The 27,677-nt window shown below is 41.0% G+C and overlaps 1 protein-coding gene and 1 long non-coding RNA gene across 6 annotated transcripts in view; one reads left to right on the top strand and one right to left on the bottom strand.

Annotated features, from left to right (window-relative positions):
* On the top strand, nt 1–22,643 carry LOC129562641 (uncharacterized). The gene is made up of 3 exons (XR_008687235.2): nt 1–406; nt 17,244–17,491; nt 22,327–22,643. It is a non-coding gene; the product is annotated as an uncharacterized LOC129562641 (long non-coding RNA).
* Nucleotides 13,637–27,677, bottom strand: part of KIF23 (kinesin family member 23) — a 45,774-nt gene continuing 31,733 nt past the window's right edge. For 2 of the 5 annotated variants that reach the window (XM_055436000.2, XM_055436001.2), the window contains 13 exons: nt 23,344–23,423; nt 23,132–23,251; nt 22,784–22,910; nt 22,290–22,448; nt 21,063–21,220; nt 20,260–20,433; nt 19,616–19,795; nt 18,973–19,281; nt 16,138–16,368; nt 15,270–15,352; nt 15,002–15,080; nt 14,476–14,546; nt 13,637–13,774 (listed from right to left, as the gene is read on the bottom strand). In XM_055436000.2, the coding sequence (XP_055291975.2) occupies nt 13,759–13,774; nt 14,476–14,546; nt 15,002–15,080; nt 15,270–15,352; nt 16,138–16,368; nt 18,973–19,281; nt 19,616–19,795; nt 20,260–20,433; nt 21,063–21,220; nt 22,290–22,448; nt 22,784–22,910; nt 23,132–23,251; nt 23,344–23,423 (1,787 nt within the window). In that variant the 3' untranslated portion in view covers nt 13,637–13,758. The remainder of the gene's footprint in view (nt 13,775–14,475; nt 14,547–15,001; nt 15,081–15,269; nt 15,353–16,137; nt 16,369–18,972; nt 19,282–19,615; nt 19,796–20,259; nt 20,434–21,062; nt 21,221–22,289; nt 22,449–22,783; nt 22,911–23,131; nt 23,252–23,343; nt 23,424–27,677) is intronic. The other 3 variants (XM_055436002.2, XM_055436003.2, XM_055436004.2) reach the window with 2 other exon arrangements.

Below are 27,677 nucleotides of genomic sequence, written 5' to 3'. Positions count from 1 at the left end.
AGTTCGCGGGCTCAAAAAGTTGTCAGGCAGCTGTGAATGCTAATTTGTTTGGTAGGGGGTTAAACTCTCAGGGTTTGTGAACAATAAGAATACTTTTACGGAAAAGTTACCTAGGGAAATAGGCGTCACTCCCACCTACTGTAGCCCGTATGACATTTCTTAAGCAGTCATTTAATGACGTTGTCAGCCCACTCCCCAGTGCCCACCCTCGGCGGGCAGCGATCTGCTGGAGGGTTTAGCCGGGAGGTCCCGGTGCCTAGAACAGCGTCTCCGATAAAATACTGAATATAGGAGAAAATGGGAAATCTGCAGCGTTGCAATAGCAGAGGCATTTGAGCGCCTACTATGTCCCAGGCACTGGGCCACACTCTACAAAGATTCAGTTAAGCCTCACCCAGTTTAAGAGGTAAGTACTATTATCTCCATTTTGTAATGGCAAAATTAAAATATAGTCTTGGTTTTCCGAGATGCCGTGTTACCGCGAGACGGAACCTGGATTTGAATTCTGGGAACCTAACTAAATTCAGTGCTTCCTGCTTCTGTTTGCAGAGAAGGATGGGTTTGGGGGTTATGAGTAAATTTTGTCCTTTTTTTTTTTCTTTCCTTCCCAAAGCATAAAAGATATATTAGGAATGTAGGGGAACTTTCCACTTCATTTTTTTTTTTTAAAGGACCTTCTGGTTCGGTGTAAAACCTTTGAAATTGCACTTGTGATGTTAAAAGACCTCTTGATGTAGCTGCTGTCTCGCCAGGTGCTTTACTGCTGTTTTGTGTCCTTTAAAGCTAAGAAAACTGGTGTTGGATTCATTCTGAGAGGTTTTCTTTACAATTTTTTAAGTTGAGGTGTAATTGACATTTGTTTCAGGTATACAGCGTAATAGATACTTGTTTATATTGGGAAGTGACCATCATAAGTCTAGTTAACATCTATCACTATTCATAGACAACAGTTTTTTTTTTCTTGTGATAAGGTATACTCAGAAGCAACTTTTAAATATGTGATACAGCATTATTAACTGTAGTCACCATGCTGTGCCTTACAGCCCCATGACTGACTTATAACTGGACGTTTGTAGGTTTTGACCCCGCTTCGCCAATTTCTCTCGCTCCCCTCCCCCCATCCTCGCCTGTCAACCACCTGTTTTCTGTATCTGTGAGCTTGTTTGGGGTTTCTTCGTGTTTGTTTTTTAAGATTACACATGTAATGAGATCACATGGTATTTGTCTTTCTCTGTCAGACATTTCATTTAGCATACCGCTCTCGCGGTCCATTTCTGTTGTCTCAAATGGCGAGAGTTTATTCCTTTATGCTGAATAGTGTTACATAATTCTCCTTATCCATTTATTCATTGGTGGGCACTTAGGTTGTTTCCACGCATTGGATGTTGTAAATAATGCTGCGAGGAACATGGGGGTGCAGGTATCTTTTCAAGTTACTGTTTATCGTTGTCTTCAAGTAAAAACTCAGAATTTCTGGATCTTATACTAATTTTAATTTTTGGAGGAAACGCCATACTGTTTTTCATAGTACCTGCACCAGTTTACATTCCCACCAACAGTACATCAGGGTTCCCATTTCTCCACATCTTCACCAACATTTATTAACACTTCTTAATAATAGATATTCCTAACAGGTGTGAGTGGTGGTTTTAATTAGTGTTTCCCTGATGATTAGTGATGGCGTGCACCTGTTCCAGTACCTGTTTGGCCATCTGTTTGTCTTCTTTGGAAAAAACCTCTATTCAGATCTGCCCATTTTTTAAATTCAGTTGTTTGGGGTCCTTTTTTTTACTGAGTTGTATGAATTTTTAGTATGTTTTGGATATTAACTCTTTATCAGACACAGGATTTGCAAGTATATTTTCCCATTCAGTAGGTTGCCTTTACATTTTGTTGATGGTTTCACTTTCTGTGCAGAAGCTTTTTAGTTTGATGATGTTATTCAGTTGCTAAGTTGTGTCCAACTCTTTGCTACCCCATGAACTGCAGCACTCCAGGATCCTCTGTCCTCCACTGTCTTCTGAAGTTTGCTCAGATTCATGTCCATTGAGTCAGTGATGCCATCCAGCCATCTCATCCTCTGCCACCCACTTCCCTTTTGCCTCCAGTCTACTTCTTCACCTGTAAATGACAAATAACACCTTTACAGCGTATCAGAGACTGAGCACCCAGTTAACTACAGCTATTCTTCGTAACTGTTTAAGCAAAACATCAATTGCTGATGCATTTCCCTTTCAGGGACTTACTGGAGTGAACATACTCTCACTTCAGACAAATTCTACTACCCTGTGTTCCCATATCATAGTAAAAACCTCCTGTTAAGATCTATTTCATGGGAATTCTAGCATTTCCACTGTTAGAGACCCGGGTTCAATCCCTGATGGGGGAATTAAGATCGTAAACAGTGAAGTGAGGCCAAAAAAAAGTATTTCAAAAGACTAAGCAATGTGACATTTTAAAAAATTAAAAATAGTCAAGAAATAGAGTAACAGCTATTGAGAGAGGTACTCTGAAACATTCTAGAAACAAACATGCTACCTTGCTTACAAATAAATGGATTTTGTCTTTTCGTGTAACGTTTGGATATGTTTTTTGCTAGGAATAATATCACACCTTCACTATTAATAATAAAAAAAAATATGGGGTGGGAGGGAGTTTCAAGAGAGAGAGGACATATATAGACCTATGTCTGATTCATCTTGATGTATGGCAGAAACCAACACAGTATTGTAAAGCAGTTATCTTTCAATTAAAATGAAATAAAATTTTAAAAAACAGATAAACTGTCATTTTGTAACAGAGCAAGATGAGCACAGCCCTTAGCAGGTAGCCGTTGCTTTGCTCTTTATTCTGCTCCCTGTTACTGAGCCACAGGTCTTGCTCAGCCGTTGCTCTGCTGCCTCAGTGGGCCCTGCCCTCTAGCAACCAGCTGTCAGTGAGCGACTGTTAGTGTCCTGCTCAGCTCTTGGTCAGCGCCGCAGTGAGCCCTGCTCACAAGTAACTGTTGATGGGGGACCATTAGGGAACCGAGTTAGCCAAGGGTTGGTGGTGTGGTGGTCATCAGGTGGAAAGTGAGTTAAGAGGCAGATTCAGGCCTTCTCCTAGAGGCCCTCCAGCTCACCCAGCCTTGGGCCAACAGGTGAGCTGAAGGGCCCAGGGAACAGACTGGGGACTGCGTCCTACAGAACTCCAGAGCCCTCACTAAGGGCCTCCATTAGCCGTGGCCCAGACCTTGAGGCCGGAGAAGGCAATGGCAAGCCACTCCAGTACTCTTGCCTAGAAAATCCCATGGATGGAGGAGCCTGGTAGGCTGCAGTCCGTGGGGTCTCTAAGGGTTGGACACGACTGAGCGACTTCACTTTCCCTTTTCACTTTCACACATTGGAGAAGGAAATGGCAACCCACTCCAGTGTTCTTGCCTGGAGAATCCCAGGGATGGGGGAGCCTGGTGAGCTTCTGTCTGTGGGGTCACACAGAGTCAGACACGACTGAAGTGACGCAGCAGCAGCAGCAGCAAACCTTGAGGCAGTGGTGAAACTCTCCCCCAACCCTGTGTCTGTGACCTTCCGGCAGTGGCCATCTGCCTGGGTTGCAGATCTGTGAGACCTGGTGTCCCGCATTTGGGCAGCCTGAGGAGACTGAGGGCTGGTGTGGGTTGGGTGAACTCAGGGACGATAGCTGGGCAGGATGTGGGAACCTGGCCCTGAAGGAGCTGCCAACTGAGATCTACCTCCTCTTAGTCTGGACGGGGACCTTGGAGGGTGAAAGTTGTGCCCTGGGACTTTGCCCTTTCTGGTCAGGACAGAGAATAACATTCATCTGGTAGAGATTTACAGGAACATCATTACCTGACCATGACCAGACTTCAAGAACAAAGGATCGGACACCAGGAAGTTTGCAGCAACTAACCATGCCCCCCCTCACCTTTTGCTTTGAAAGGGGCTTGCTGAAAGCTTTCAGTCACTTTGGGGTTCTTAGGGCATAAGGTGCCCATCTCCTTGTATGAGTCTGTAATAAACTTTTCTCTGTTCCAGACTCTAATTAGTTTTGGTGTTGGTTGACCTCACTGTGTGTCGTGTACACAAACTTGTGATTTGGTAAAAATTTTAGGAATTAAAAAAAAATCAGCCTCAAAAAAAAAAAAACACACAGAAAAATGTATGTTCAGCTAAGAATGGCTGTGTCATCATGGTGTTCCATAGTCCTATTTCTGATTTTGTCCCCAAACCATGTTTTTTGTTGAAATGTCTAGAAGAGCATAGTTAATACATAGATATTCTGGGCTTCCCAGTGGCACTAGTGGTAGACAACCTGCCTACAGTGTAGGAGACCTGGGTTCGATTCCTGGGTGGGGAAGATCCCCTGGAGGAGGGCATTGCAACCCACTCCAATATTCTTGCCTGGAGAATCCCATGGAGAGAGGAGCCTGGCGGGCTACAGTCCACAAGGTCACACAGAATCGGACATGACCGAAGTGCTTTAGCACATATGGTTGTCATGGAAATTCACTGAATTTGTCGGTTCGTGGCAAATTATTTTTATATTATCTAGTGCTGTCTTTTTTTTTACAATTGCAAAAATCTACTTTTCATTTTGTATTGAAATACATTTGACATGTAACATAGTGTAAATTTAAGGGTATACAACATCTTGTAATGTATAACTAGATCATTTATGTATTGTAATGATTGCCTTTGTAGTAATAATTGGGCTTCCCAGGTAGTGCAGTGATAAAAGAATCTGCCTGCCAATGCAGGAGATGCAAGAGATACAGCTTCCATCCCTGGGTGGGGAAGATTTCCCTGGAGAAGGAAATGGCAACCCACTCTAGTATTCTTGCCTGGAAAATTCCACGGATAGAGGAGCCTGATGGGCTGCAGTCCATGGGGCTGCAAAGAATCAGACACGACTGAGCACACATGCACATAGTAATAATCAGCACCTGTATCACATTTCGTAATTATTTCTTTTTACTGGTTGGAATAATCAAGTTCTAGTCTCTCAGCAAGTTTGACATTTATGATACAGTGTGTGTGTGCTCAGTCATGTCCGACTCTTTATGACTCTATGGACTGTAGCCCACCAGACTCCTCTGTCCATGGGATTTCCCAGACAAGAATACTGGAACGGGCTGCCATTTCCTTATCCAGGGGATCTTCCCGACCCAGGGATTGAACCTATGTCTCCTGTGTCCCCTGCATTGGCAGGTAAATTCTTTACCACTGAGCTCCCTGGGAAGCTGCTTACAGTACAGTACTGTTGTCTATATTCACTGTACTGTGCATTATATCTCTAGGGCTTATTTATACTTGCTGCATGTAGTAAAGTTAACATCCGTCGGGGCCTTCCCCCTCCTATGCCCAAGTAACCACCGTAATACTCTCGAGTTTTACAAGTTTGGATTCAATCACTCAGTCACGTTCGACTCTTTGAGACCCCATGGACTGCAGGACGCCAGGCTTCCCTGTCCTTCACCAACTCCCAGAGATTGCTCAAACCCATGTCCATCGAGTCAGTGATGCCATCCAACCATCTCATCCTCTGTCTTCCCCTTCTCCTCCTGCCTTCAATCTTTCCCAGCATCACGGTCTTTTCCAGTGAGTCAGTTCTTTGTATCTGTAGCCAAAGTATTGGAGCATCAGCATCAGTCCTTCCAGTGAGTATTCAGTACTGATTTCCTTTAGGATCGACTAGTTTGATCTTCTTTTAGTCCAGGGGACTCTCAAGAGTTTTCTCCAACACCACAGTTCAAAAGTATCAGTTCTTCGGCGCTCAGCTTTCTTTATGGTCCAACTCTCACATCCACATATGACTACTGGAAAAACCACAGCTTTGACTATTATAGACATTTCTTAGCAAAGTAATGTCTCTGCTTTTTAATATGCTGTCTAGGTTAGTCATAACTTTTCCTCAAAGGAGCAAGCGTCTTTTAATTTCATGGCTTTAGTCACCATCTGCAGTGATTTGGGAGCCCAAGAAAATAAAGTCTCTCACTGTTTCCATTGTTTCCCCATCTGTTTGCCATGGGACCAGATGCCATGATCTTAGTTTTCTGAATGTTGAGTTTTAAGCCAACTTTTTCACTCTCCTCTTTCACTCTCATCAAGAGGTTCTTTAGTTACTCTTCACTTTTTGACATAAGGGTGGTGTCATCTGCATATCTGAGGTTATTGATATTTCTCCCGGCAATCTTGATTCCAGCTTGTGATTCATCCAGCCCAGCGTTTCTCATGCTGTACTCTACATATAATTTAAATAAGCAGGGTGACAATATACAGCCTTGACGTACTCCTTTCCCAATTTGGAACCAGTCCATTGTTCCATGTCCGGTTCTAACTATTGCTTCTTGCACTCAGATTTCTCAGGAGGCAGGTCAGATGGTCTGGTATTTCCATCTCTTTAAGAATTTTCCACAGTTAGTTGTGATCCACATAGTCCAAGGCTTTACCATAGTCAATGAAGCAGATGTTTTTCTGGAATTCTCTTGCTTTTTCTATGATCCAACAGATGTTGGCAATTGGATCTCTGGGTCCTCTGCCTTTTCTAAATCCAGCTTGAACATCTGGAAGTTCACGGTTCATGTACTGTTGAAGCCTGGCTTGGAGAATTTTGAGCATTACTTTGCTAGCGTGTGAGATGAGTGCAACTGTGCAGTAGTTTGAGCATTCTTTGGCATTGCCTTTCTTTGGGATTGGAATGAAAACTGTTTCCAGTCCTGTGGCCACTGCTGAGTTTTCCAAATCTGCTGGCATATTGAGTGCAGCACTTTTAACAACATCATCTTTTAGGATTTGAAATAGTTCAGCTGGAATTCCATCACCTCCACTAGCTTTGTTCATAGTGATGCTTCCTAAGGCCCACTTGACTTGGCACTCCAGGTTGTCTGATTCTAGGTGAGTGATCACACCATTGTGCTTATCTGGGTCATTAAGATCTTTTTTTACAGTTCTTCTGTGTACTCTTGCCACCTCTTCTTAATATCTTCTGCTTCTTTGACATCCGTAATAACGTTTCTATCCTTCATTGAGCCCATCTTTGCGTGAAATGTTCCCTTCAGTTCAGTTCAGTCGCTCAGTTGTGTCTGACTCTCTGCAACCCCATGAATCACATTACGCCAGGCCTCCCTGTCCATCACCAACTCCCGGAGTTCACTCAAACTCATGTCCATCGAGTCGGTGATGCCATCCAGCCATCTCATTCTCTGTCGTCCCCGTCTCCTCCCGCCCCCAATCCCTCCCAGCATCAGAGTCTTTTCCAGTGAGTCAACTCGTCGCATGAGGTGGCCAAAGTATTGGAGTTTCAGCTTTAGCATCAGTCCTTCCAATGAACACCCAGGATTGATCTCCTTTAGAATGGACTGGTTGGATCTCCTTGCAGTCCAAGGGACTGTCAAGAGTCTTCTCCAGCACCACAGTTCAAAAGCATCAATTCTTCGGTGATCAGCTTTCTTCACAGTCCAACTCTCACATCCATACATGACCACTGGAAAAACCATAGCCTTGACTAGACGGACCTTTGTTGGCAAAGTAATGTCTCTGCTTTTTAATACACTATCTAATTTTCTCAGAGAGATCTCCAGTCTTTCCCATTCTATTATTTTCCTTTCTTTCTTTGGATTTCACTTAGGAAGGCTTTCTTACCTCTCCTTGCTATTCTTTGGAACTTTGCATTCAGATGGGTATGTAAGTTACATCAGACAGTACTTGTTTAACTTACCTCACTTAACAAAATGTAATCAAGGTTTATCCATGTTGTCTCAAATGGCAGGATTTTGTTCCTTGTTATTAGTTGAATAGTATTTCATTGTGATTATATATAACATGTTTTCTTTGTCCATTCATTGGTTCGTGGACTCATGTCTTGGCTATTGTAAATAATGCTGCAATGAACATGGGGGTTAGATATCTTTTCAAGGTAGTGTTTTCATTGTATTCAGATAGATTTCTTTGTCTTGCCTAATTATTCTAGCTAGGCCTTCCAATACTATATTGAATAAGAATAATGAGAGTAGACATCTTGTCTTATACCTGATCTTAGAAGAAAAGCTTTCTTTTTCCAGTGAAAGTATGTTTTTCATGATCTTCATTATGTTTAGGTATGTTCCTTCTGCACCAGTCTGCTAAGGTTTTTTATCATGAAAGGAAATTGTATTTTGTCACAGTCTTTCTGCATCTATTGAGATGATACGTGATTTTTATCTTTTATTAATGTGTGTTACATTTATTGATTCACATACGTTGAACCATTCTTACATACAAGGCATAAATCCCACTTGGTCATGGTATACAATTCTTAAGTGTTCTTGAATGCAGTTTGCTGATACTTTATTGAGATTTTCTGTTTTATATTCATCAGGGATACTGAGCTGTCATTTTCATTTCTTGTGGTGTCCTTATCTGGCTTTGGTTTCAGATTAATGCTGACCTCATAGAATGAGTTTGGAAGTATTCCCTTCTCAATTTTTCTAAGAGTTTGAGAAGGATTGATGTTGATGATTCTTCAGTGTAGCCTTCTTGTCCTGTGGTTTTCTCTGTTAGGTTTATGATTACTAATTTAATCTATTTGGTTATTATTGGCCTGTTCATAGTATCTGTTTCTTCCTGATTCAGTCCTCTTTTAAAATGTATGTTTTATATTGGAGTGTAGTTGATTAAGAATGACGTGCTAGTTTCAGGTGTATGGCAAAGTGGTTCAGTTCTGCATATACATGTATCTGTTGTTTTTCAAATTCTTTTCCCATTTAGATTATTATAGAGTATTGACCAAATTTCCCTGTGCTATACACAGTAGGTCTTTGTTGGTTATCTATTTTAAATATAGAAGTGTGTGTGTCAGTCCCAAACTCCCGATTTATCCTTCCCCTTTGGTAAATTTATTTTTTAGTCTGTGAGTCTGTTTGTTTTGTAAATGGATTCATTTCTATAATTTTTTTTTTTTGGCTTCTGCTTATAAGTAACATCATGCATTTGGAGTGACTATTGATAAGGACTCACTGTTGCTATCTTATCATCTGCCTTGTTTTTTCTCTCTCTCCTGTTCCTGCCTTTGTAAAGCGGTGGTTTTCCTCAGTGCTTTGCTCAGCCTGCTCCTCATTTTTTCTTTATAACATTTCTTGCCTCTGTTCTTTTGCTTTGTGGTGATGGCAGTTGTTCAGTCACTAAGTCGTGTCCAACTAAGTCATGACGTGACCCCATGGGTTGCAGAACACCAGCCTCCTCTGTCCTCAGCCGTCTCCCGGAGTTTGCTCAAACTCACATCCGTTGCATCCAGTGATGTCGTCCAACCATCTCATCCTCTGCCACCCCTTCCCCCTTTTGCTTTCAATCTTCCCCAGCATCAGGGTCTTTTCCAGAGTTAGCTCTTCACATCAGGTGGCCAAAGTATTGGAGCTTCAACTTCAGCATGTCTTTCCAATGAATATTCAGGGTGATTTCCTTTAGACTTGACTAGTTTGATATTCTTGCTGTCCAAGGAACTCTCAAGAGCCTTCTCCAAGTTCAAAAGCATCAGTTCTTCGGCGCTCAGCCTTTTTTATGTTCCAACTCTCACATCCATACATGACTACTGGAAAAACCATAGCTTTGACTAAGGACCTTTGTTGGCAAAGTGATGTCTCTGCTTTTTAATATGCTGTCTAGGTTTGTCACAGCTTTCCTTCCAAGGAGCAGGCATTTCTTAACTTCATGGCTACAGTCAACCATCTGCAATGGTTTTTGAGCCCAAGAAGATAAAAATCTGTTACTGCTTCCACTTTTTTCCCTTCTATTTGCCATGAAGTGATGGGACCAGATGCCGTGATCTTAGTTTTTTGGATGTTGAGTTTCAAGCCAGCTTTTCCACTCACCTCTTACTTTGTAGCTTTCGTAATACATCTCATAAGTAAAATAGTCCTTTTCATGCTGATAGCATCGTTTCCATTCTCCTGTAATGGTTCAACCCTTTTTATCCCTCCCCTTTTATACTTCTGATGTCAGTTTACCTCTTTTTATGTGCACTTTCACTTGTTTCTGTGTCACTAGTTAGCATCATTTTATTTCAGCTGAAGAACTCCTTTTAGCATTGCCTGTAAGGCAGGTTCTGTGTGTCTGGGAAAGCCTTTATTTCTCCTTCATAGCTGAAGGTCAGGTTTGCTGGATAAAGTATTCTTGGCCAGCCGTATTTATCTTCCACACTTTGAATATGACATTCCACTTTGTCCTGGCCTGTAGAATCTCTGCTGGAAAATCCACTGATAGCCTTGCAGGCATTCGTTTGTAAGTTACTTTTTCTCCCCACTGTAGCCTTTATGATTTTTTAATGACTTTTGATGTAATTGGAGAAGGTCTGTTGGCATTGAGATAATAGGGTGTCCAGTTTCCTCCCTGGCTCGGGAAATTCCTGGCTATTTCTTTAAATACACACTCTGCTCCCTTCTCCCTCTGCTCCTTTGGATAGACCATTATTCTCACATTTGTTTTTCTCATCTCATCACGTATGAAAGTTCTCTTAGGTTTTCTTCACTTTAAGAATCAAGTTGCTAATTCTTTCCCAGATTTCATCTGCCTGATTCCCTAAGCTTTTTACATATTCTTGATCTCATTCATTGAATTCTTCAGCTGAAGAATTTGGTTTTTTGAAAATTCAATGTATTTGGTAAATAACACCTATATTTGGTAAATAACTGCCTAAGCTTTCGTGTACCTTCATCACAGCTGTTTCTAATTTTTATCAGATCACAGTATTCTGTGCCTGTGAATTCAGTTGCTGAAGAATTATTGTTTTTCTCTTTGGGATACCATGTCACCGTGATTTTTTCAGTTTGGTAAAATGTGCCTCTCCACTGAGTTTGAAGTAGTACGCCTCTTTTTTTTTTCCCACTTTATTTTTATGTTTTATAAATTTGTTTTAATTGGAGGCTAATTACTTTACAATATTGTATTGGTTTTGCCATACTTTGACATGAATCCACCCCGGGTGTATGTACATGTGTTCCCCATCTTGAACCCCCCTCCCACCTCCCTCCCCATACCATCCCTCTGGGTCATCCCAGTGCACCAGCCCCGAGCATCCTGTATCATGCATCAAACCTGGACTGGTGATTCGTTTCACATATGATAATATACATGTTTCAATGCCATTTTCCCAAATCATCCCACCCTCACCCTCGCCCTCTCCCAGAGTCCAGAAGACTGTTCTATACATCTGTCTCTTTTGCTGTCTTGTATACAGGGTTATTGTTTCCATCTTTCTAAATTCCATATATATGCATTAATATACTGTATTGGTGTTTTTCTTTCTGACTTACTTCACTCTGTATAATAGGCTCCAGTTTCATCCACCTCATTAGAACTGATTCAAATGTATTCTTTTTAATTGCTGAGTAATACTCCATTGTGTATATGTACCACAGCTTTCTTATCTGTTCCTCTACTGATGGACATCTAGGTTGCTTCCATGTCCTGGCTACTATAAACAGTGCTGCGGTGAACACTGGGGTACATGTGTCTCTTTCAATTCTGGTTTCCTTGGTGTATATGCCCAGGAGTGCGATTGCTGGATCATATGGCAGTTCTGTTTCCAGTTTTTTAAGGAATCTCCACACTGTTCTCCATAGTGGCTGTACTAGTTTGCATTCCCACCAACAGTGTAAGAGGGTTCCCTTTTCTCCACACCCTCTCCAGCATTTATTGCTTGTAGACGTTTGGATAGCAGCCATTCTGACTGGTGTGAAATGGTACCTCATTGTGGTTTTGATTTGCATTTCTCTGATAATGAGGGATGTTGAGCATCTTTTCATGTGTTTGTTAGCCATCTGTATGTCTTCTTTGGAGAAATGTCTGTTTAGGTCTTTGGCACATTTTTTGATTCAGTTCAGTCGCTCAGTCGTGACCGACTCTTTGCGACCCCATGAATCCCTGGGTTGTTTATTTTTCTGGAATTGAGCTGCAGGAGCACACCTCCTTCTTACTAGTTGTTAGATGTTCCAGTTCAACGCTGACCATTAGAAACCTTTCTTTTGTTCTCCACAAGGTGGCGGCATAGCTCAATTTTTGGTTTCTCTACCTGCGCTGGCTCTAGGGCCATGCTAGGGAGAGTCTGCCTAGAAAAAGTCAGCCTAGAAAAAGCTGGCAGCAGAGTGGGGCAAGTGTGGGCTTAACACCTGTGGTTGTCTGCAGTAGGCAGGAGGAACCCTTCACTGCCGTAAGCCCCCCAGAGGGCCATACACAGACCTCCCGCTGAAATCCAAGGCAGGCAGCAGGGAGTGAGGCCCTTCAGTGCCTCCCCACTCCCACTCGTCGCTGCTGAGGAATTAGTGCTGCTGGAGAGAAACAGGTCCCGCCAGCTGTGCACAGCTGGAGGCAGTCACTTTAAGACCTCTGAGGGAGGTGGCTGTGGTCACTGGCAGTGGAAGCCCAGCGTTGCTGCTCCTCTTCGGCCTCCAAACTGGTTTCTTATGTCCGCCCACACGTTCCCGTCTCACTTCCCGCCCCTCCCCCAGCAGGTGGGGGTGAGGCAGGCTCATGAACTCTTGGGTCCGCAGTCCTGCTAAGGTCTCCCCACCTACGTTCTGAAGCACTTTTTGGTAGAAATCTTTTGCATGTTCTGGTGTAGTGTACAGAGAAACTTTTGTTCAGTTATGAACGACTCAGGGATCGAACCCAGGTCTCCTGCATTGCAGGCAGTCTTTACTGTCTGAGCCACCAGGGAAGCCCATGAACAACCAGTTAGTTGTAAATAAAAGAAGAAAAGGAACAACTCACACTGCCATGATGCTGCCATCACTTGCTCCTCTACTTTTTATCTGCACATGTAAGTTAGGTATAATACCAATAATTTAAAATTTTCATACCTGGAGATTGAGTGCTGTTCTTGAAACCCTAAGTTAGTTGAGTGAAGTAAAAGGAGGATTCCAGGTCAAACACAGTTTATGTACAAAGGATGGCCTGTGGACCGCAGTGCACCAGCGGGTTGCGTGGGCTGGGAGGGTGTTCCTGGTTTTCAGCAAACAGTCCCTTTCAAACCTGTTTCTTTGCATGCAGAAACAGGTATCCTCAGCATGGTGACAGCAGTTTCTAGTGCTTTTGTTTAATTCCTCCCACAAATGATTGCCAGCTAAATGAAAAGCACGATGCTAGGTTCTGGGCGTATGTGTTAAATTACCATCACATATCCTTGTATTTCTTAGTGCTTTTATTTCATTTGGCATATCTAAGTGTCAGAAAGTACATACATACAAAATTCCAAACACCTTCCTAAAACGGTTTTAGTATTGGCGAGTCTGACATCTCAGGTTCAATTGTCCAATTTATGTCTAAAGTGCATTCTCGCAGCTAATCAATAGCAGCATGTTTTGTTTATAAATCCTTAAGAAATATTCAGACAACAGGTGGAAAAGTCACAATAAAAAGCAAAGCGTGATCTAGATATATTTTTCCTTAATCATCCAAGACAAACACATGCATGAATTAGTTTATAAGTATACAAGAAATATACAAAAAATGCAATATAAAAAAGTTCATACAGCAACGAGAAAGAGGGGTCTTTCTCTGCTATTAATATTAAATATGGCAAGATGTATAATATAAAAAGTTTGTAGAATCCTAGATATCTTTGGAGCCACAGAGGAATCCCTGATGGAGGCCAGTGTGTGATGACATATGAGGTCCGTGATTTTCAACAAAGCTGGAGTTTTATAAGATGGTTTTCAAGAAGGCACTGCTTTGGAGAAATCACCAACACAAATGATGAAAATGTTCTTTTGTTATTGAAACTGTCAATTCATGGCTTCTTGCGCCTAAAATGAAAGCCAGCATTTAGTGTTGAATTTTGCAATGAATCTTTAGGCGGGCTTTGAGAGAATTCCTGTTTTATCATGGGAAAAGTTAAAGTCCTTCTCAGCAAGCAAATAAAATATGCTTATCTAGTATTTAATTAGACTTCCCATTTTGTTGCACTGATTTTCCAAACTGCCTAAAGAGTACGTACATGTGTCAAAATGGACACATGGACCTGTATAGTTAGATATTTGAAAAAAAAGGGGGTTAAAATAGTAAAAGAATGGGCCAGACTCTTGGGTATGTCTTTGTGATTGCTTTCCCTACCACAAATGTCACCAGTCCATTTTATTTTAACGAACACATCTTGCTATAACAGGAGGCAGGTTAGGAAAGAATGAATTATGTGAGGAGCTATCACCCCTGGCCCCAAACTCCCCTCCTTAGAGGTGATCTCCCTTAGGCCTCTGAAAGCTTTATGAGCACTTGCAAATTAGAGCTGTAAGAACACTCACTCTGGTTCCTAATTGCTCTATCCAACCCCCAGGGTTCTCAGCACTGTTATTGCTTACTGTAGTCTGCCAGTAGGGCCCAGATATTCCAGAGGGCAAACAAAAACCACATCGATCCTCTTTCAAAAAAAAAAAAAAAGGTGGCTGTCGGGAGCAGGGGTGGTGGGGAGGGCAGACAGAGAGAGAGGCCGCACGTGGTCAGTACTCACTTGGGCTGCGCGTGATGCTGGTACCCGGGCCCCAGCTGAGAGCCTGCTCTCATCTCGACAGCCACAGAGCACTGGGGGCAAACCACAAAGGAGAACTGTGAGGTGCGGGGCTTCAGAGACCAGCCAGGCCAGCTCACTGTCCATCAGAAAGAGTTCCTCAGAAAGTCAGTGTAAAGGCTGGAGCCTGGCCCCCACCTTCCCACACTCTTTATTTGAATCTGTCCCCAGGAATAACAGTTCTGCTCCTGAGAGAGTTCCCATCAGCTTGATGGACATTCTTGTTCTTCTAGGGTGATGCTCTCTTACTTGATTTTTGGGCACAGACCCACTACACTAAAAACTAGGGGCTTCGAACTGAAGAGCTCCATCCAGTAAGACCAGGGCAGAAATACAAATACCTTCTCTAATTTGGCTACAGGCTGCACTGGCCATGTGAGATCAAACTTCAGCTGTTTGTTTCAAAGAGCATGAAAAGCGATAGCTGTGGGGCTTCATATATGACACCCTACAAATATTTCACTCCTACCCTTGTTTCTACATCAGTCCATTCAGACTCTGTTCCATCTGGTTGGGCAGGTGCTACTGTAGATGATCTTCGTTTTCGACTACAGAAAAAGGAAACGACGCAAGTTACTTTTTACATCTAAGAACAGGAAAAATATTAGAAACGGAGAAATAGCATATATACTCCTTCAGAGAATTAATGACACATTTTTACAGGCTAGTATGTTCCTCAGAATGAGCAGCTAAGAAAATTACAGCCCTCTAAACAAAGCAATTTGATGCTCACTTACCTAGTTGGTGATTCTTGTTTTAAAGTCTCTATTTCAGTAAACTGGACGGATTGTCCACCACCCCTTGTTTTATAAACATCACCCTACAGCCAGGAGAAAAGATCACCATTACACTTTTATACATCCAAATGATAAACATACATATATATTTCAAAGTGATTTTAAGACTTATATGAAAGCTCCCATCCACAAAACCAGATGGTGCTTGGACTGCTGGGTCTGTACCTTAAAATACTTTAAAGATTTGTGTACATATGTCTCACTAAAAAAGTCCAATGCAGTAAAATTAATAGCATTCTTACTTGCAGAAAATAACACTCCTTTTTATTCAATTAGTAATTTTAAAACTACACTAAAGATCAAGCAATCTATCAAATTTCTAAATGTTCTAAGGCAGTATACTTTCTGCTTTGGATGTTCCCCTTCTCTCATACACAAGTGACAGTACAGTCTTTATTTTTTTGGCCATTATGTACAGCTCGTGAGATCTTAGTTCCCAGACCAGGAATTGAAATTGAACCAGGGTCCTTGGCAGTGACAGCACAGAGTCCTAACCACTGGTCTGCCAAGGAATTCCCTTGAATGACAGTACTCTTAAGCCAAAGGCAGGAGTTCTTTGATTTAAAACAAACTGCACATTAATTAAAAGTATATATCTGGAGTTCCTCTAACAAACACATTTATCAGATTTAGTTCCAGTTTAGCAGATTCACACCCAAGGAGTAACTTGAGTTTTCTAACAAACAAAAAGGTTTTGTCAAATACCTATTTATCTTCTAGTTGACAATGCCTATGTGTCATCAAAGGAACAGAAGAGTAAATGGTTTTTTGTTTTTTGAATACTTCCTTCTCTTGTGCAGATCTTTACCTTAATTAGCTTAGTTTCAATCTCCCCATCGGAGGCTAGTTCCTGGTGTGTCAGCATGTACTTCTCACACTTAGCTAGTGCCTTTTCATTTGCAACAGACACAGTGATGGCACGGGGGACATGTGGCTGCATGACTGTCTCAGTTTGCAGGTTAGTGGCAGGCTTATGATCTACCCATCTGTCTCCCGCAGAGCGTGATCGTCTGTGTCGCAGACGAATTGGTGGTGCGTTCTGATCAGATTGAGAGAGGAATCAAGAAACAAGCATAACCCAGAATTAATTTAAGGGTACTATTAGAAGTGCAGCAGTTTTGGCTACTTTAGTTGGTGTCAGTATGAAAACAAATGTATGAACCTTTTCAAAAGCTATGTTACTCAAGCAATTTAAATGTTCTCTTTGTATGTAAACACAAAACCAACAAACATCTTTAAATACCAGTTTATGTATATATTGTATATTCTACTAAAGATCTTCCCTTTCAACAAAGAGTGGAAGGGAAAGTTCTGGTAATGCTGCTAGTCTTTCCTGCGTAGGTGGTGTTTAGGACAAATAATTCATTTTTGCATTCTTGATCAAAAACCAGTATTTTTTCCTGCTACTGTGAAGTAATCCATTAGGTTCGCAACTACATTAAAAGCTTCAAAAAGATCAATAAAAAGCCCTAAACATATCATAGGCCTCTAAACAAAAGAGAAAATACTCCTATTAAAAAAAGAGACCTCTCCCCTAGCAAAAGCTGATGGAGCTTGTATAGTACATATATGCTAAAAAACAAAGTATTTTAAGAACCTTGTGTATAAAATGATTAAAAGAATGTAAATAAAGTACTTCTTCATACTTTTAAAAATCTCAGAACTTTATGAAAAGTTCACAAACATTTCATAAATGTTCCAAGAACCAGATAAAGAATTCACTATCAAATCAGTCTCTATCATGCAATAAAAAACTAGATACTTCCAGTAAAATGTTATATGAGTTTAGGAAAGTTAGGTTTAGCACATTCAACCTAAGGGGGGAAAATCACATACAGCACGTAGTTAATAGTTTCTTTGTAACTTTGCAGTTTTTGTTTGCAAAACTGAAAGCAAATGAAATGTCTGTCACAGGTCAAATCCTTCAAAACCGGTCAAGTGTGGACACCTAATTTAAAATGTGTATCTGAAGAACTGAAGTATTTCCCCTGTACAGTTGTAAGAAACAAATGCACCAGTGACAAAATCACGACACCAAGACATGGGCAGCAGCGTTTGCCACTAAGGATACCTGCCTCACAACAAGCAGGAAACGTCCCATTCTTAAAATGGCTTAATGCTGAACAAGGAAGAAAGAGGTTCTCATGACCTCATGAACAAAGGTGAGTTTTCTCAAACGCATTTAGCAAGACAGACATCGTGAAACAAACTTTGGAAAGATGACTGTTCTTACTCACACTTTGCTGTCATTTATGAAATAAATAATATTTAAGCTTTCTTCCTCACTGAAGTATAAATTGAGTCCACCTGACATAATTTTTGACCAGCAAACCTAGATGTGTATTCTGCTGCACTTCTAAAGAGATTTCGATTTCAAATGAAGAAGTTAAAGGATCTCTAGTAAATTCTCTTAAATATCTCATAGCTACATTAGATACGTTAATGTTGACCAGGCATAAGTAGGCCTTGAATAGTTTTCAGTCTGTAAATTTGCATAAAATAAGGAGGATTTATTAGAGTTGATCAGAAAGACCAGTCACCATATAATTTGCTTCCCAAAAAGGTTTAAAGCAGAATCTGCAAAGTAAAGAATTTAGGCTTAAGCGACTTTAGACTTATTTGTTGCCTTTGATAAATACCTTGTAATTCATTATCATCCCTTAATAATCAGGAATGCAGGCCACCTAAATGAAATATTTTCTGTACTCTAAATTATACAATAAGAAAATCTAAAGCAAATATTTAAGATTGAATTATTTAGAAGAAAAATTCTTAGATAATTTTACTAAATGTAGATTCACAATATTAACTTTGTCAACTTACTCATATTCAAGAGGAAAATTTTACCTTAATCTTTAAGAAGAAAATATAAACATGAATTTGTTTAAACAACCTTGAATGAGGCAGAGCTCTTCTAAACTGAGACAAAGGCCTTGAGATTAAAAGCAATTTATTGGACATGTAAACCTTCCTTCAGCAGTTATAAAACAACTGGCCTGGGCTCCTCAAAAAATAATATCATGAAAATAAAAAAAGAGAAGGATTTTATATTGAAAATATTAAAGAGATAATAACCACATATAATGTATTCACCTTGATAGGACCAAGGTTTGCAAAATGAAAAAGCATTATTGGGACACCACTAACTTTCTCAGGTGTGATGAAGATTGTGGTTGTTTATGTAAGACACAAAGTCTATGACTTACTGTCAAAGGCTGAAGAGAAAAAAGAGATTTACATGCCTATTTTTAAAAATAAAAGTCCAGGAAAAGCAGTTTTAAAAATGGAAATTTAAAAAAAGTAAAAAATCCAATTTGAGGAAGAAAAGCCAAAAGAAAAGAATGGAAAATGTGTTCTAAGACAGTCACTGATTTTGTGGATGCTCATCAGTTCATGCAGCTGAAGAAGAGCGCGTGTTCACTGAACACGAGGCACTTTCTGTGCCAAATGCAGCTAGGCTTTTTTCAGATGAAGAGCTGGGCCTCAGTTTCAGGGTGATTTGATCTTTCAAACTAACAGAAATCAGACCTTGCTTATATTAGAGCTCACCCATCATTCCGGTGAACGTTCAGAACCAAGTTACAAAAACACACAACATTAAACTCTATTGCTATAACACTTTAAAATGTTAACTGGCACTAACCCTGCTGCAGTGATCCTCTTCTACTTCTATCTCATTTCTGAACGAAGGAACCACCTCCCTGCCTTCATTCCAGTACATCCCTCGCCTTCTGTCTGACACCATACAAGTTTTACTTTGTCCTGGCTCCTGCTGCCTACGCCTCGCAATAGATGTGACATTGAGAGGTGTGTTGTACGGAGGAATTTTCTGCTCCCATTCCGAAATACAGGAAGCTACAGAAATGCTGCTGCAAGAGTTAGAGCGCCTATGTAGCTGTTGACTCATGAGTTGCTGGCCGTTGGGAATCTGAGCAATATAGTTACTAGAAAGCTAAAAAAATTGAAGAGAAATTAATGAGCAGGAGTTGAAAAACTGAGAAACAATTCATTACTTTGCTATAATTTTACCTCATGAAGACATAATTCTTTTATAACTTAGTCTGTTTTTAAGAATTTTTGTACTGAATTACTAATTTTACACTAAATTTGTGTTTATACTAAATTTTTAAGTATAAATAGAAATTTGAGAAATATAATAAATTTAAAACAAAAAAATTGATTCTCATAGAAATAGTCAGCTAGTTGATTCTCATAGAAACAGTCAGCTGATCTGAACAAATCTTCTCTAGTACTATGAAGTTACTACACAACTGCAAACGACTTACAGGTACAGGTGATGGAGAAACAGATCTCTGAGTAACTTTTTCTCGATCCCGCTCCCGAGAGGGTCTCTCTGGCTTTTCAGTTTTGGGCTCAGTAACGATAGCCTTCAGTTGTTTCAGTTTCTCGTCTTTCACCCAGAGTTTATTTTGCATCTCCAGCTGTTTGGCTGCCACGCGACGCTCCTGAAGGGTTATGAATGGCAATAAGTAGTCTAATTCAGTTATACCAAACCAACTGCATTAGTTTACCTGAACATTTTATTTCTTAAAGATGACAGTTCTTCATAATGCTAATTAATTTGCTGTGACTTGTAAGGGCAGAGAAAAAAAGTAAAAGAGACTGAGTAGCGGCTGCTGTTGCCACCACCACTAAAACACTGTGTGTGTGTCATTCAGTTGTGTCTGACTCTTCAAGACCCCATGGACTGTAGCCCGTCAGGCTTCTCTGTCCAGGCAAGAGTACCGGAGTGGGTTGCCATTCCCATCTCCAGGGGATCTTCCCGATCCAGGGACTGAACCCAGGTCTCCGGCATTGCAGGCAGATTCTGTACCGTGTGAGCCACCAGGGACCCCCGTACAAACCATTCAGAACCCTACAGTTAGAAATCGGTCATCCATGAGATGAGTGCTGTAGGGATGACACTCACGCATTCTTTCTCCCACTTCATGGTTGTTTCTGTCACCATGCCTTGCAGCCTGGCTTCTAGTCTACGTTTGTCAGAAAACTGTCGCTGAAGTTTTTGATTCTGGGTTTCAAGCTCCTGTTGCAGATTGCGCTTATCTTCCTCATAGATGGTCGTTGTTTTCTCTAAAATCTCAACCTGGGAATGTAGACCATTATGTTCAATATTTGATGTGTACACATTTCAAGTAGCTTTAAAGTAATCTCTCTCATAATCTGCCTATGCAAGCATAGTTATGGAAAGAAGAGTCATGGAGAAAACCTTTTCCTCTAAAATTTCATCTGAATGCCCATCTCTGATCCTAGAAATGAGGACTTTTAAACAAGCTCCTCACTGAAAGATGAAGTTATAATTGATTTCATGTGAAAATTACTGTTTCCTAAAATTAAGGCCTAAAATTTTGTTTTTATAAAGGCCACTTTCAGAATAGAGAACACAGTTTTGGTTGAGATTAGCTTCTCTTTAGAATGAATCATGTAGCCCCTAAATTATCCTCTATAGTAAATCAAAAAGCAATTTATAATCAAAACTAAAACACCAGAACATTCTCTTCAATTGGAAAGGCCTGTCTCATAAAGAGTACTCTACCCTTTTATTGCCTTTCACTAACAGTTCCTCTATGAGGGGAATGGGATGAAGATTCGTAAATAACCAAGTGATAACTCCCAAGGAAGCAGCAGCTGCAGGCCTGTATAGCAGAACAGCTCAGTCAAAGACCAGTGTTAAATGTCCAGCACGTACATCCATTTAATAATCCCCAAACCAACCTTATATTCTAAAGTTTTGTTTTTCTTCTCCAGTCGTTCTATTTCCAGTTTCTGTCCTGAGATCACCTTTTCTTTTTCATTTAGTTTTCCTTGAATATAGTTTTCTTTATTTAAAACAGCATTGTCAAATTCTTGCAACAAAGCCTTAAAAGTAATAGCTGAAACAAAAATACACAGGCCAAGTTTACTCCAATCCCAAAGTAAGTGGTGAAGTCAACTTTTATAACTGATATTTATATAAAATAAAGCTCTTCAGCAAATACCTCTTTGATAGTATATAATCAGAAAACAAGTCTGGAAGGAAATCAAGAGTTTGATTCTCAAATCCACAAAAGAGACACTTTTGTTACTGAAAAAACACTTAAGTCTTTCATTTTGCACTATAGCATAAATAATTTGTTTCAGAAAAAATGCAGGAACAGAAGTAACACTAGCCTTCAGTTCAGTTCAGTCGCTCAGTCGTGTCCGACTCTTTGCTACCCCATGAATCACAGCACGCCAGGCCTCCCTGTCCATCACCAACTCCCAGAGTTCACTCAAACTCATGTCCGTCGAGTCGGTGATGCCATCCAGCCATCTCATTCTCTGTCGTCCCCGTCTCCTCCCACCCCCAATCCCTCCCAGCATCAGACTCAGGGACAGTTAATTCAAATTGAAATCCCTATGCACCATTCACTAGTCATGTGACATGGGCAAGTTATTTGTTTCTGAGCATGTTTCTTCATTTCAAAATGGAGATTTAAGCACCATTTATCTCACACTTTTCTTACGATGGTGATAAGAATACATACATTCATTGAGCACTTCCTGTGTACCAGGATGTCATACATGATTTTCATACACTATCTCATTTATCCTTATATATTTAACAACCTCCCTCTGAGGCAGGAACAATTACAATCCTACTTTGCAGACAGGGAAACTAGAAATAAAGGATTAAGTTTCTCAAAGATACAGTTATTATGATGTAATACATGTTAAATGTCTTACATATAAATATCTAGTAAGAGCTAAGAAGCTCTTATCCCTTTCATCATGACTTAATTTTTAAAAGGGAGAAATTCACATCCACTTTGATCTTCTGCTTTACAGTCTTAGGATATAAAATGATGCCTTGGGGGCCACTAAGTTCAGAGACAAAATAACCCTTCCTTGAAGATGCTGTCCCAACACAAAACTCCCTGCAAATTTCTCACGTTAAAATGACTATAAACAGTTTGCCCTTACACTGCTTGTTAAACTCATCAATCATCATTTGTCGTAGGTGATGTCGTCTCTCTAATGCTTCAATCAGCCTGGGAAGAGTCTGCTCGTCATTGACATCCAAAAGTTCGCAGGATGGCAAAGGTGGGAAACTCTGTAAAACCACTTCTGAAACCAGCGGCTCTGTATGGAGTTGTTTTAAAAAAAAAAAGTTACACAGGAGAGAAAGTTATTCAGAGAAGTTTAACACTTATCAGAGCCCCAGTCCAATTAACAGTGTACTTTGTTGGGCTTATCATATTTCCTTAAAAATGAGTTATATGAGTTGTAAAGAAGAAAAAAATGTCAGAGTATATAATAAAAGAAATGTGATTTATACTTTGGTTCAGACTTTGTTTTGTACTTGTTTGTTGAGGAGAAAGAAAGTGAACAGTTTTCTTAAGTGAAATAGATTTAAAAAAAAGAGAGAGACAGAGACAAACTCATCAGCAGGCAGATGACACCACAGCAGCTCATACCGTCTCCAACAGGACCTGCCCGGGCCTGGTTTCTGTATCGCCTCCCTGGTGTTAAACCGCATATGGCCTTGTCTGTTGGTCTTGCTACTTCAACTTCTTGGGTCACTTCTGCAAATCTCATTACTTGCTAAGATACAAAATAGGGTTTGATTTTGTTTTATTATATATGATTTTGTTTTTATATATAGGCGTTTGCAGTCTTTCTTCAGAAATTAGTAAATGAGACAGTAATAGATTGGTCATTAGTTCACTTCTGTAACCAGTGGTTCTGTATCAGTTTTTAAAATGTTCAAAATGTTATTCACATGTAAATGTGAAACTCAGATTTCATAAAGGCATTAAAATTACCAAGCTTTCTTCATAATCTTCGGCCTTTGGATTCACACACACGATCAGGCGTACTTTCCCTTCCCCGTCAAAGTAGTTCTTGAACAGATGGGTTAACTTTGAATCTCGATATGGAACCATCTATAAATATATACAAATCCAAATACATCAGGCAGAAGCTGCACACAAACAAAACTATACAAAGTGTACAAACACCAAAGGCTGCTGCTCACCTTGTTAGTACCGTAAGTTTGGTTCTCTCTCAGGACCTCCATGCATGTTCTCAGTGTCATCAGTGACTGGTTAATGTTACCTGACAGAAAAATATTCACAGAAGTCATTTGAAGACACCAATGGAGTAGCTAGAGTATGGTCTGTTTGTCTGTGAAATATCTACTTCACAGAACTCTTAGATGGAAATTACAAATGACAGATTTTGGTGGGCTCAGCTTAAAGAACTGTCCATATCTGGCAATGCTGCAGGAGAGTGTGAGTACCGAGATTCTTACGTAAAGACTCCACTGAATGTAACATTATACTTCATGACCCGTAAGGTTTCTTTCAAATCGTAAATACCATGAAAGAGTATACTGAGTACAGATGTTTAATATCCTCTAAAGCATGCCCATATTTCAGGCTACAGTTGGCTCCATCCAGACATCGATGTCTCCCTTGCACCAGAAGGAGCTCCTGTTTCTACCAGTCAGGTGTCTCAAGAGCCAACTAAATCTGTTCCCTCTATATCTAAAGAAGGTTTCTTAGGTAGCATGCTTGTTAGTCCTGGCCACTCGTTTGAATTTCTGAGTTAGGGCAAGTCTGACAGATCTATCAAGCCAACAATACAGGCGATCTCACCTGCAGAGACCCCAAAAGTATTACAACACAAAAGTTTTTTCATTTTGAACCCATGCTTTCATTCTTGGCCACCTTTCAAAAGACAGAGCTCGTCTGTGCCTCCATGATATTCCGTGAGTCGTGCTTTCTCTTCCTTGACCCCAGCTCGCACTGTCCTTCCTCCGTTTCTTCCATGTGTTCTTCAAAACCCATATCCCTGTTAACAGACTTGCCATACCCTCAGACCTCTCACAGGATGATCCGTTCCATCTCTTTCTCTAATGGCCACCTGTGATCTGGATATTGTCTATGGGTACACTTCAGGGAGCGTGCATACATGGTTGGGAAGTAAATGCATCTTTTTTCCTACTAACCTCTGAAATTTAGCTGTTTCTTCAATTATGAATGTAGGCCAAACACCTATAGTAATGGTAGTAGTAGTACTTGTGGTTTTTAATCAATAGAAGTCACAGATACTTTTATAACAGTTTATTGCTTATCTCAAGATACTTATATTCATTACTACTTTGAAATTATGTAGTTATAGACATGCTGTCAGGTTTAAGGCATTAATAAAGTACATAAATTACTGTATAACAAAGATTTTAAGAATACTTTTAAAAACACATTTCATTCCAATTGGTTTATTTTTGTAATCCTGTATTTTATGTTATACATTCTAAAATATTCTGAATCATATCCACAGGCTTCACCCCACCCATGATGCAAAACCCTACAACCTTATTTTTATTTCCCAGAAGAGTGGTGCTTTTCCTGCAGCCTTGTGAATAAAAGTTGCCTGCTTTCTAAAAGCCTGACATAGTAAAAGGATGGTGAGCGGCAGGAAGCCAGCAGCATTTTCCTAGTCCCTTGCTGTTGCCTTCAAACACACATTCCCCTTACATGCCAGCTCCTGGGTCAACTTCAGCATCTAATAGGAAGGTCACTCTAACATGCCATCAGAGGGCCCAGACCTCAAGTCCAGGAAATCTTTCTCTCTTTAGCATTATAGCCACGCCCTGAACCTTGTCACTCAGAACTCCAAAACCTCTAGAAACCTGAGGTTGTCATATTCCCCAGCCACAAACTAGCCCCAGTATAGTTTTAACTCCCTAACCATGTCACCTCTTCCCCATCATGTCAACACTGATAAGGTTTCTGTTCTTGTCCCCAAAGCATCAGAACCCTCAGGTTTCTTCTTTCCTTCCAATCCAGCTAAACCTGCTTTCCCAAGGTTAATCCTTCCTCTTGTGATTTGGATTCTAGATGCTTTGTCTTTTCATATAGACGTATATAATGCGTGTGTGCTGTTAGTCCCGGGCAACTAAGCCCAGAGCTTCCTAGGTGACTCAGTGGTAAAGAATTTGCCTGCCAATGCATGAGACACAAGAGACACAGGTTCAATCCCTGGGTCGGGAAGATCCCCTGGAGTAGGAAATGGCAACCCACTCCAGTATTCTTGCCTGGAAAATCCCATGGACAGAGGAGCCTGGTGGGCTCCAGTCCACCAGGTCACAAAGAATCAGACACGACTGAACACGCACACAGAACAGCTAAGCCAGTGCGCCACAGCTACTGAGCCCATGCACTGCAACTACTGAAGGACATGCGATCTGGAGCCCCTGCTCCTCAACAGAAGCCACCACAATGCGAAGCCTGCATGCTCTTTCTGGAGAGTAGACGCCCGTCACTGCAACCAGAGAAAACACGTGCAGCAACAAAGGCTCAGCACAGCAAAAAATAAAATTTTTTTAAAAAGTGTGTGTTCGGTCATTTCATAACTCCAGGTCACCTAGCTATTACCCCCTGCTCTCCTTCCCAGAGATCTATTGTCCTCGAAGCCCTGCCCTCAGTGCGTTCCTCTTTGTACTCCATGAATAATCTTACCTTCCCCATGGCTTCAGTCATATCTTCAGTGGCAAAACCTAAACCGTAAACCTCAATCAAATCTCTCTCCTTCCATATCTGTCTACTTCTGCATCCAATTGCTAGGCACCTACACTTGAATTGGAGAAGGAAACGGCAACCCACTCCAGTACTCTTGCCTGGAGAATCCCACGGACGGAGGAGCCTGGTAGGCTACAGTCCATGGGGTCGCAAAGAATCAGACACGACTGAGCGACTTCACTCACTCACTTACACTTGAATAAACTGAATATGTTCAACACAAAACTCTTAGCTGCCCACACCTGCAGCTCAAACTGCTGCTGCTAAGTCACTTCAGTTGTGTCCGACTCTGTGTGACCCCATAGACGGAAGCCCACCAGGCTCCCCCATCCCTGGGATTCTCCAGGCAAGAACACTGGAGTGGGTTGCCATTTCCTTCTCCAATGTGTGAAAGTGAAAAGTGAAAGTGAAGTCGCTCAGTCGTGTCCGACCCTTAGCGACCCCACGGACTACAGCCCACCAGGCTCCTCCATCCATGGGATTCCCCAGGCAGTAGTACTGGGGTGGCTTGCCATTGCCTTCTCCGGCAGCTCAAACTACTTCTCCTCAATCAAGATTTTCTCTGATTTATCCTCCTCTCTTCCTTCCTCTCCACATCCAGGTGGGCCTGCTTCCAAACTAGCTCTTAGTTTTGGCTGACCTTTGCCTCCAGGTGACAGGACTGCTCATCTGAATTACTGCAAAGGTTCCCAACTGGTTTTCATCTCTCTAGACTTGCCTCTGATAAATTAATCTACTACACTGGGAAAATCTTTTTAAAACTGATCCTTCACTGGCTGTGTAACATCAGAAAGATACAAGTTTTGGAAGTTCAACCAACCTGGGTTTGAACCCGGCTCTAACCTTGGGAAAATTACTTAACCTCTTCCAGTCTGACAAAATGGGTATGATCCAATCCTGAAAAGTCAGAATCAAGAAATCAAGCCCATATATAGTAGACTCTATGATAAATACTCAGCCCTTAATAATTGGTAGTCTCCATTATTCCTTCAATAAGAAATTCACACTAATACGATAGTCAGGGGTCTTCATGAACTTGCCTTGCCCTCCTGCCTCAGTGGTCACAGTTCACCAACCCACACCCTCCACTGCAGCCACCCTGACCCTGCCATGTTCTCCCAGGGATGATGACCTTAATTCCATCGCTCTTCTAAGAGCTCATGCCTCATCAGCTCCACGCATCCTTCCCCAAAGCCCCATCTCACGTACAGCCCCAGAATGGATGGGACAGCCCGGCTCTGTATTTCCACAGCACCTGCTGCTCACCTGCCTCACGCTCTTACTAGCTGTTTGCCTCTTTTGTGCTAGGTATGTTTTCAATTCCTATAACACAGTAGGTATTCCATGAATGTTATTAGCATAAATCATATCATAAATGGCTGTACTAAATGAAAAATTAAAAAAGAAAAACACAGATTTCAAATGGCTTTTGTGTTCAAAGATTTTTTTTCTATCTCCAGAAGCCGATTTTTACCACTGTGAATGCTGGAGGAACTATTAAATCACTTAATTTTATGGACCCAGTACTGGCACTCCAGCCATAGATAACACTTTCAACAGGAATATAACTTACTTTATATTTAGTCACTTTTCCTCATTCTTAGGCTTCCCTGGTGATTTAGTCAGTAAAGAATCTGCCTGCAATGTAGGAGACCACCTGCAGTGTAGGAGATGCAGGTTCAATCCCTGAGAATCCCAGAATTCTTGCCTGGAAAATCTCACAGACAGAGAAGCCTGGAGGACTACAGTCCAAGGGGTCACAAGAGTCAGACATGACTTAGCGACT

Source organism: Moschus berezovskii, chromosome 9 (genome assembly GCF_049115385.1).
Source record: "Moschus berezovskii isolate FMDL1 chromosome 9, NW_MosBer_1.0, whole genome shotgun sequence".
Classification (NCBI taxonomy): Eukaryota; Metazoa; Chordata; class Mammalia; order Artiodactyla; family Moschidae; genus Moschus; species Moschus berezovskii.
The sequence above is the reverse complement of the archived record's forward strand: the minus strand, read 5'-3'. Positions and strand labels throughout refer to the sequence as shown.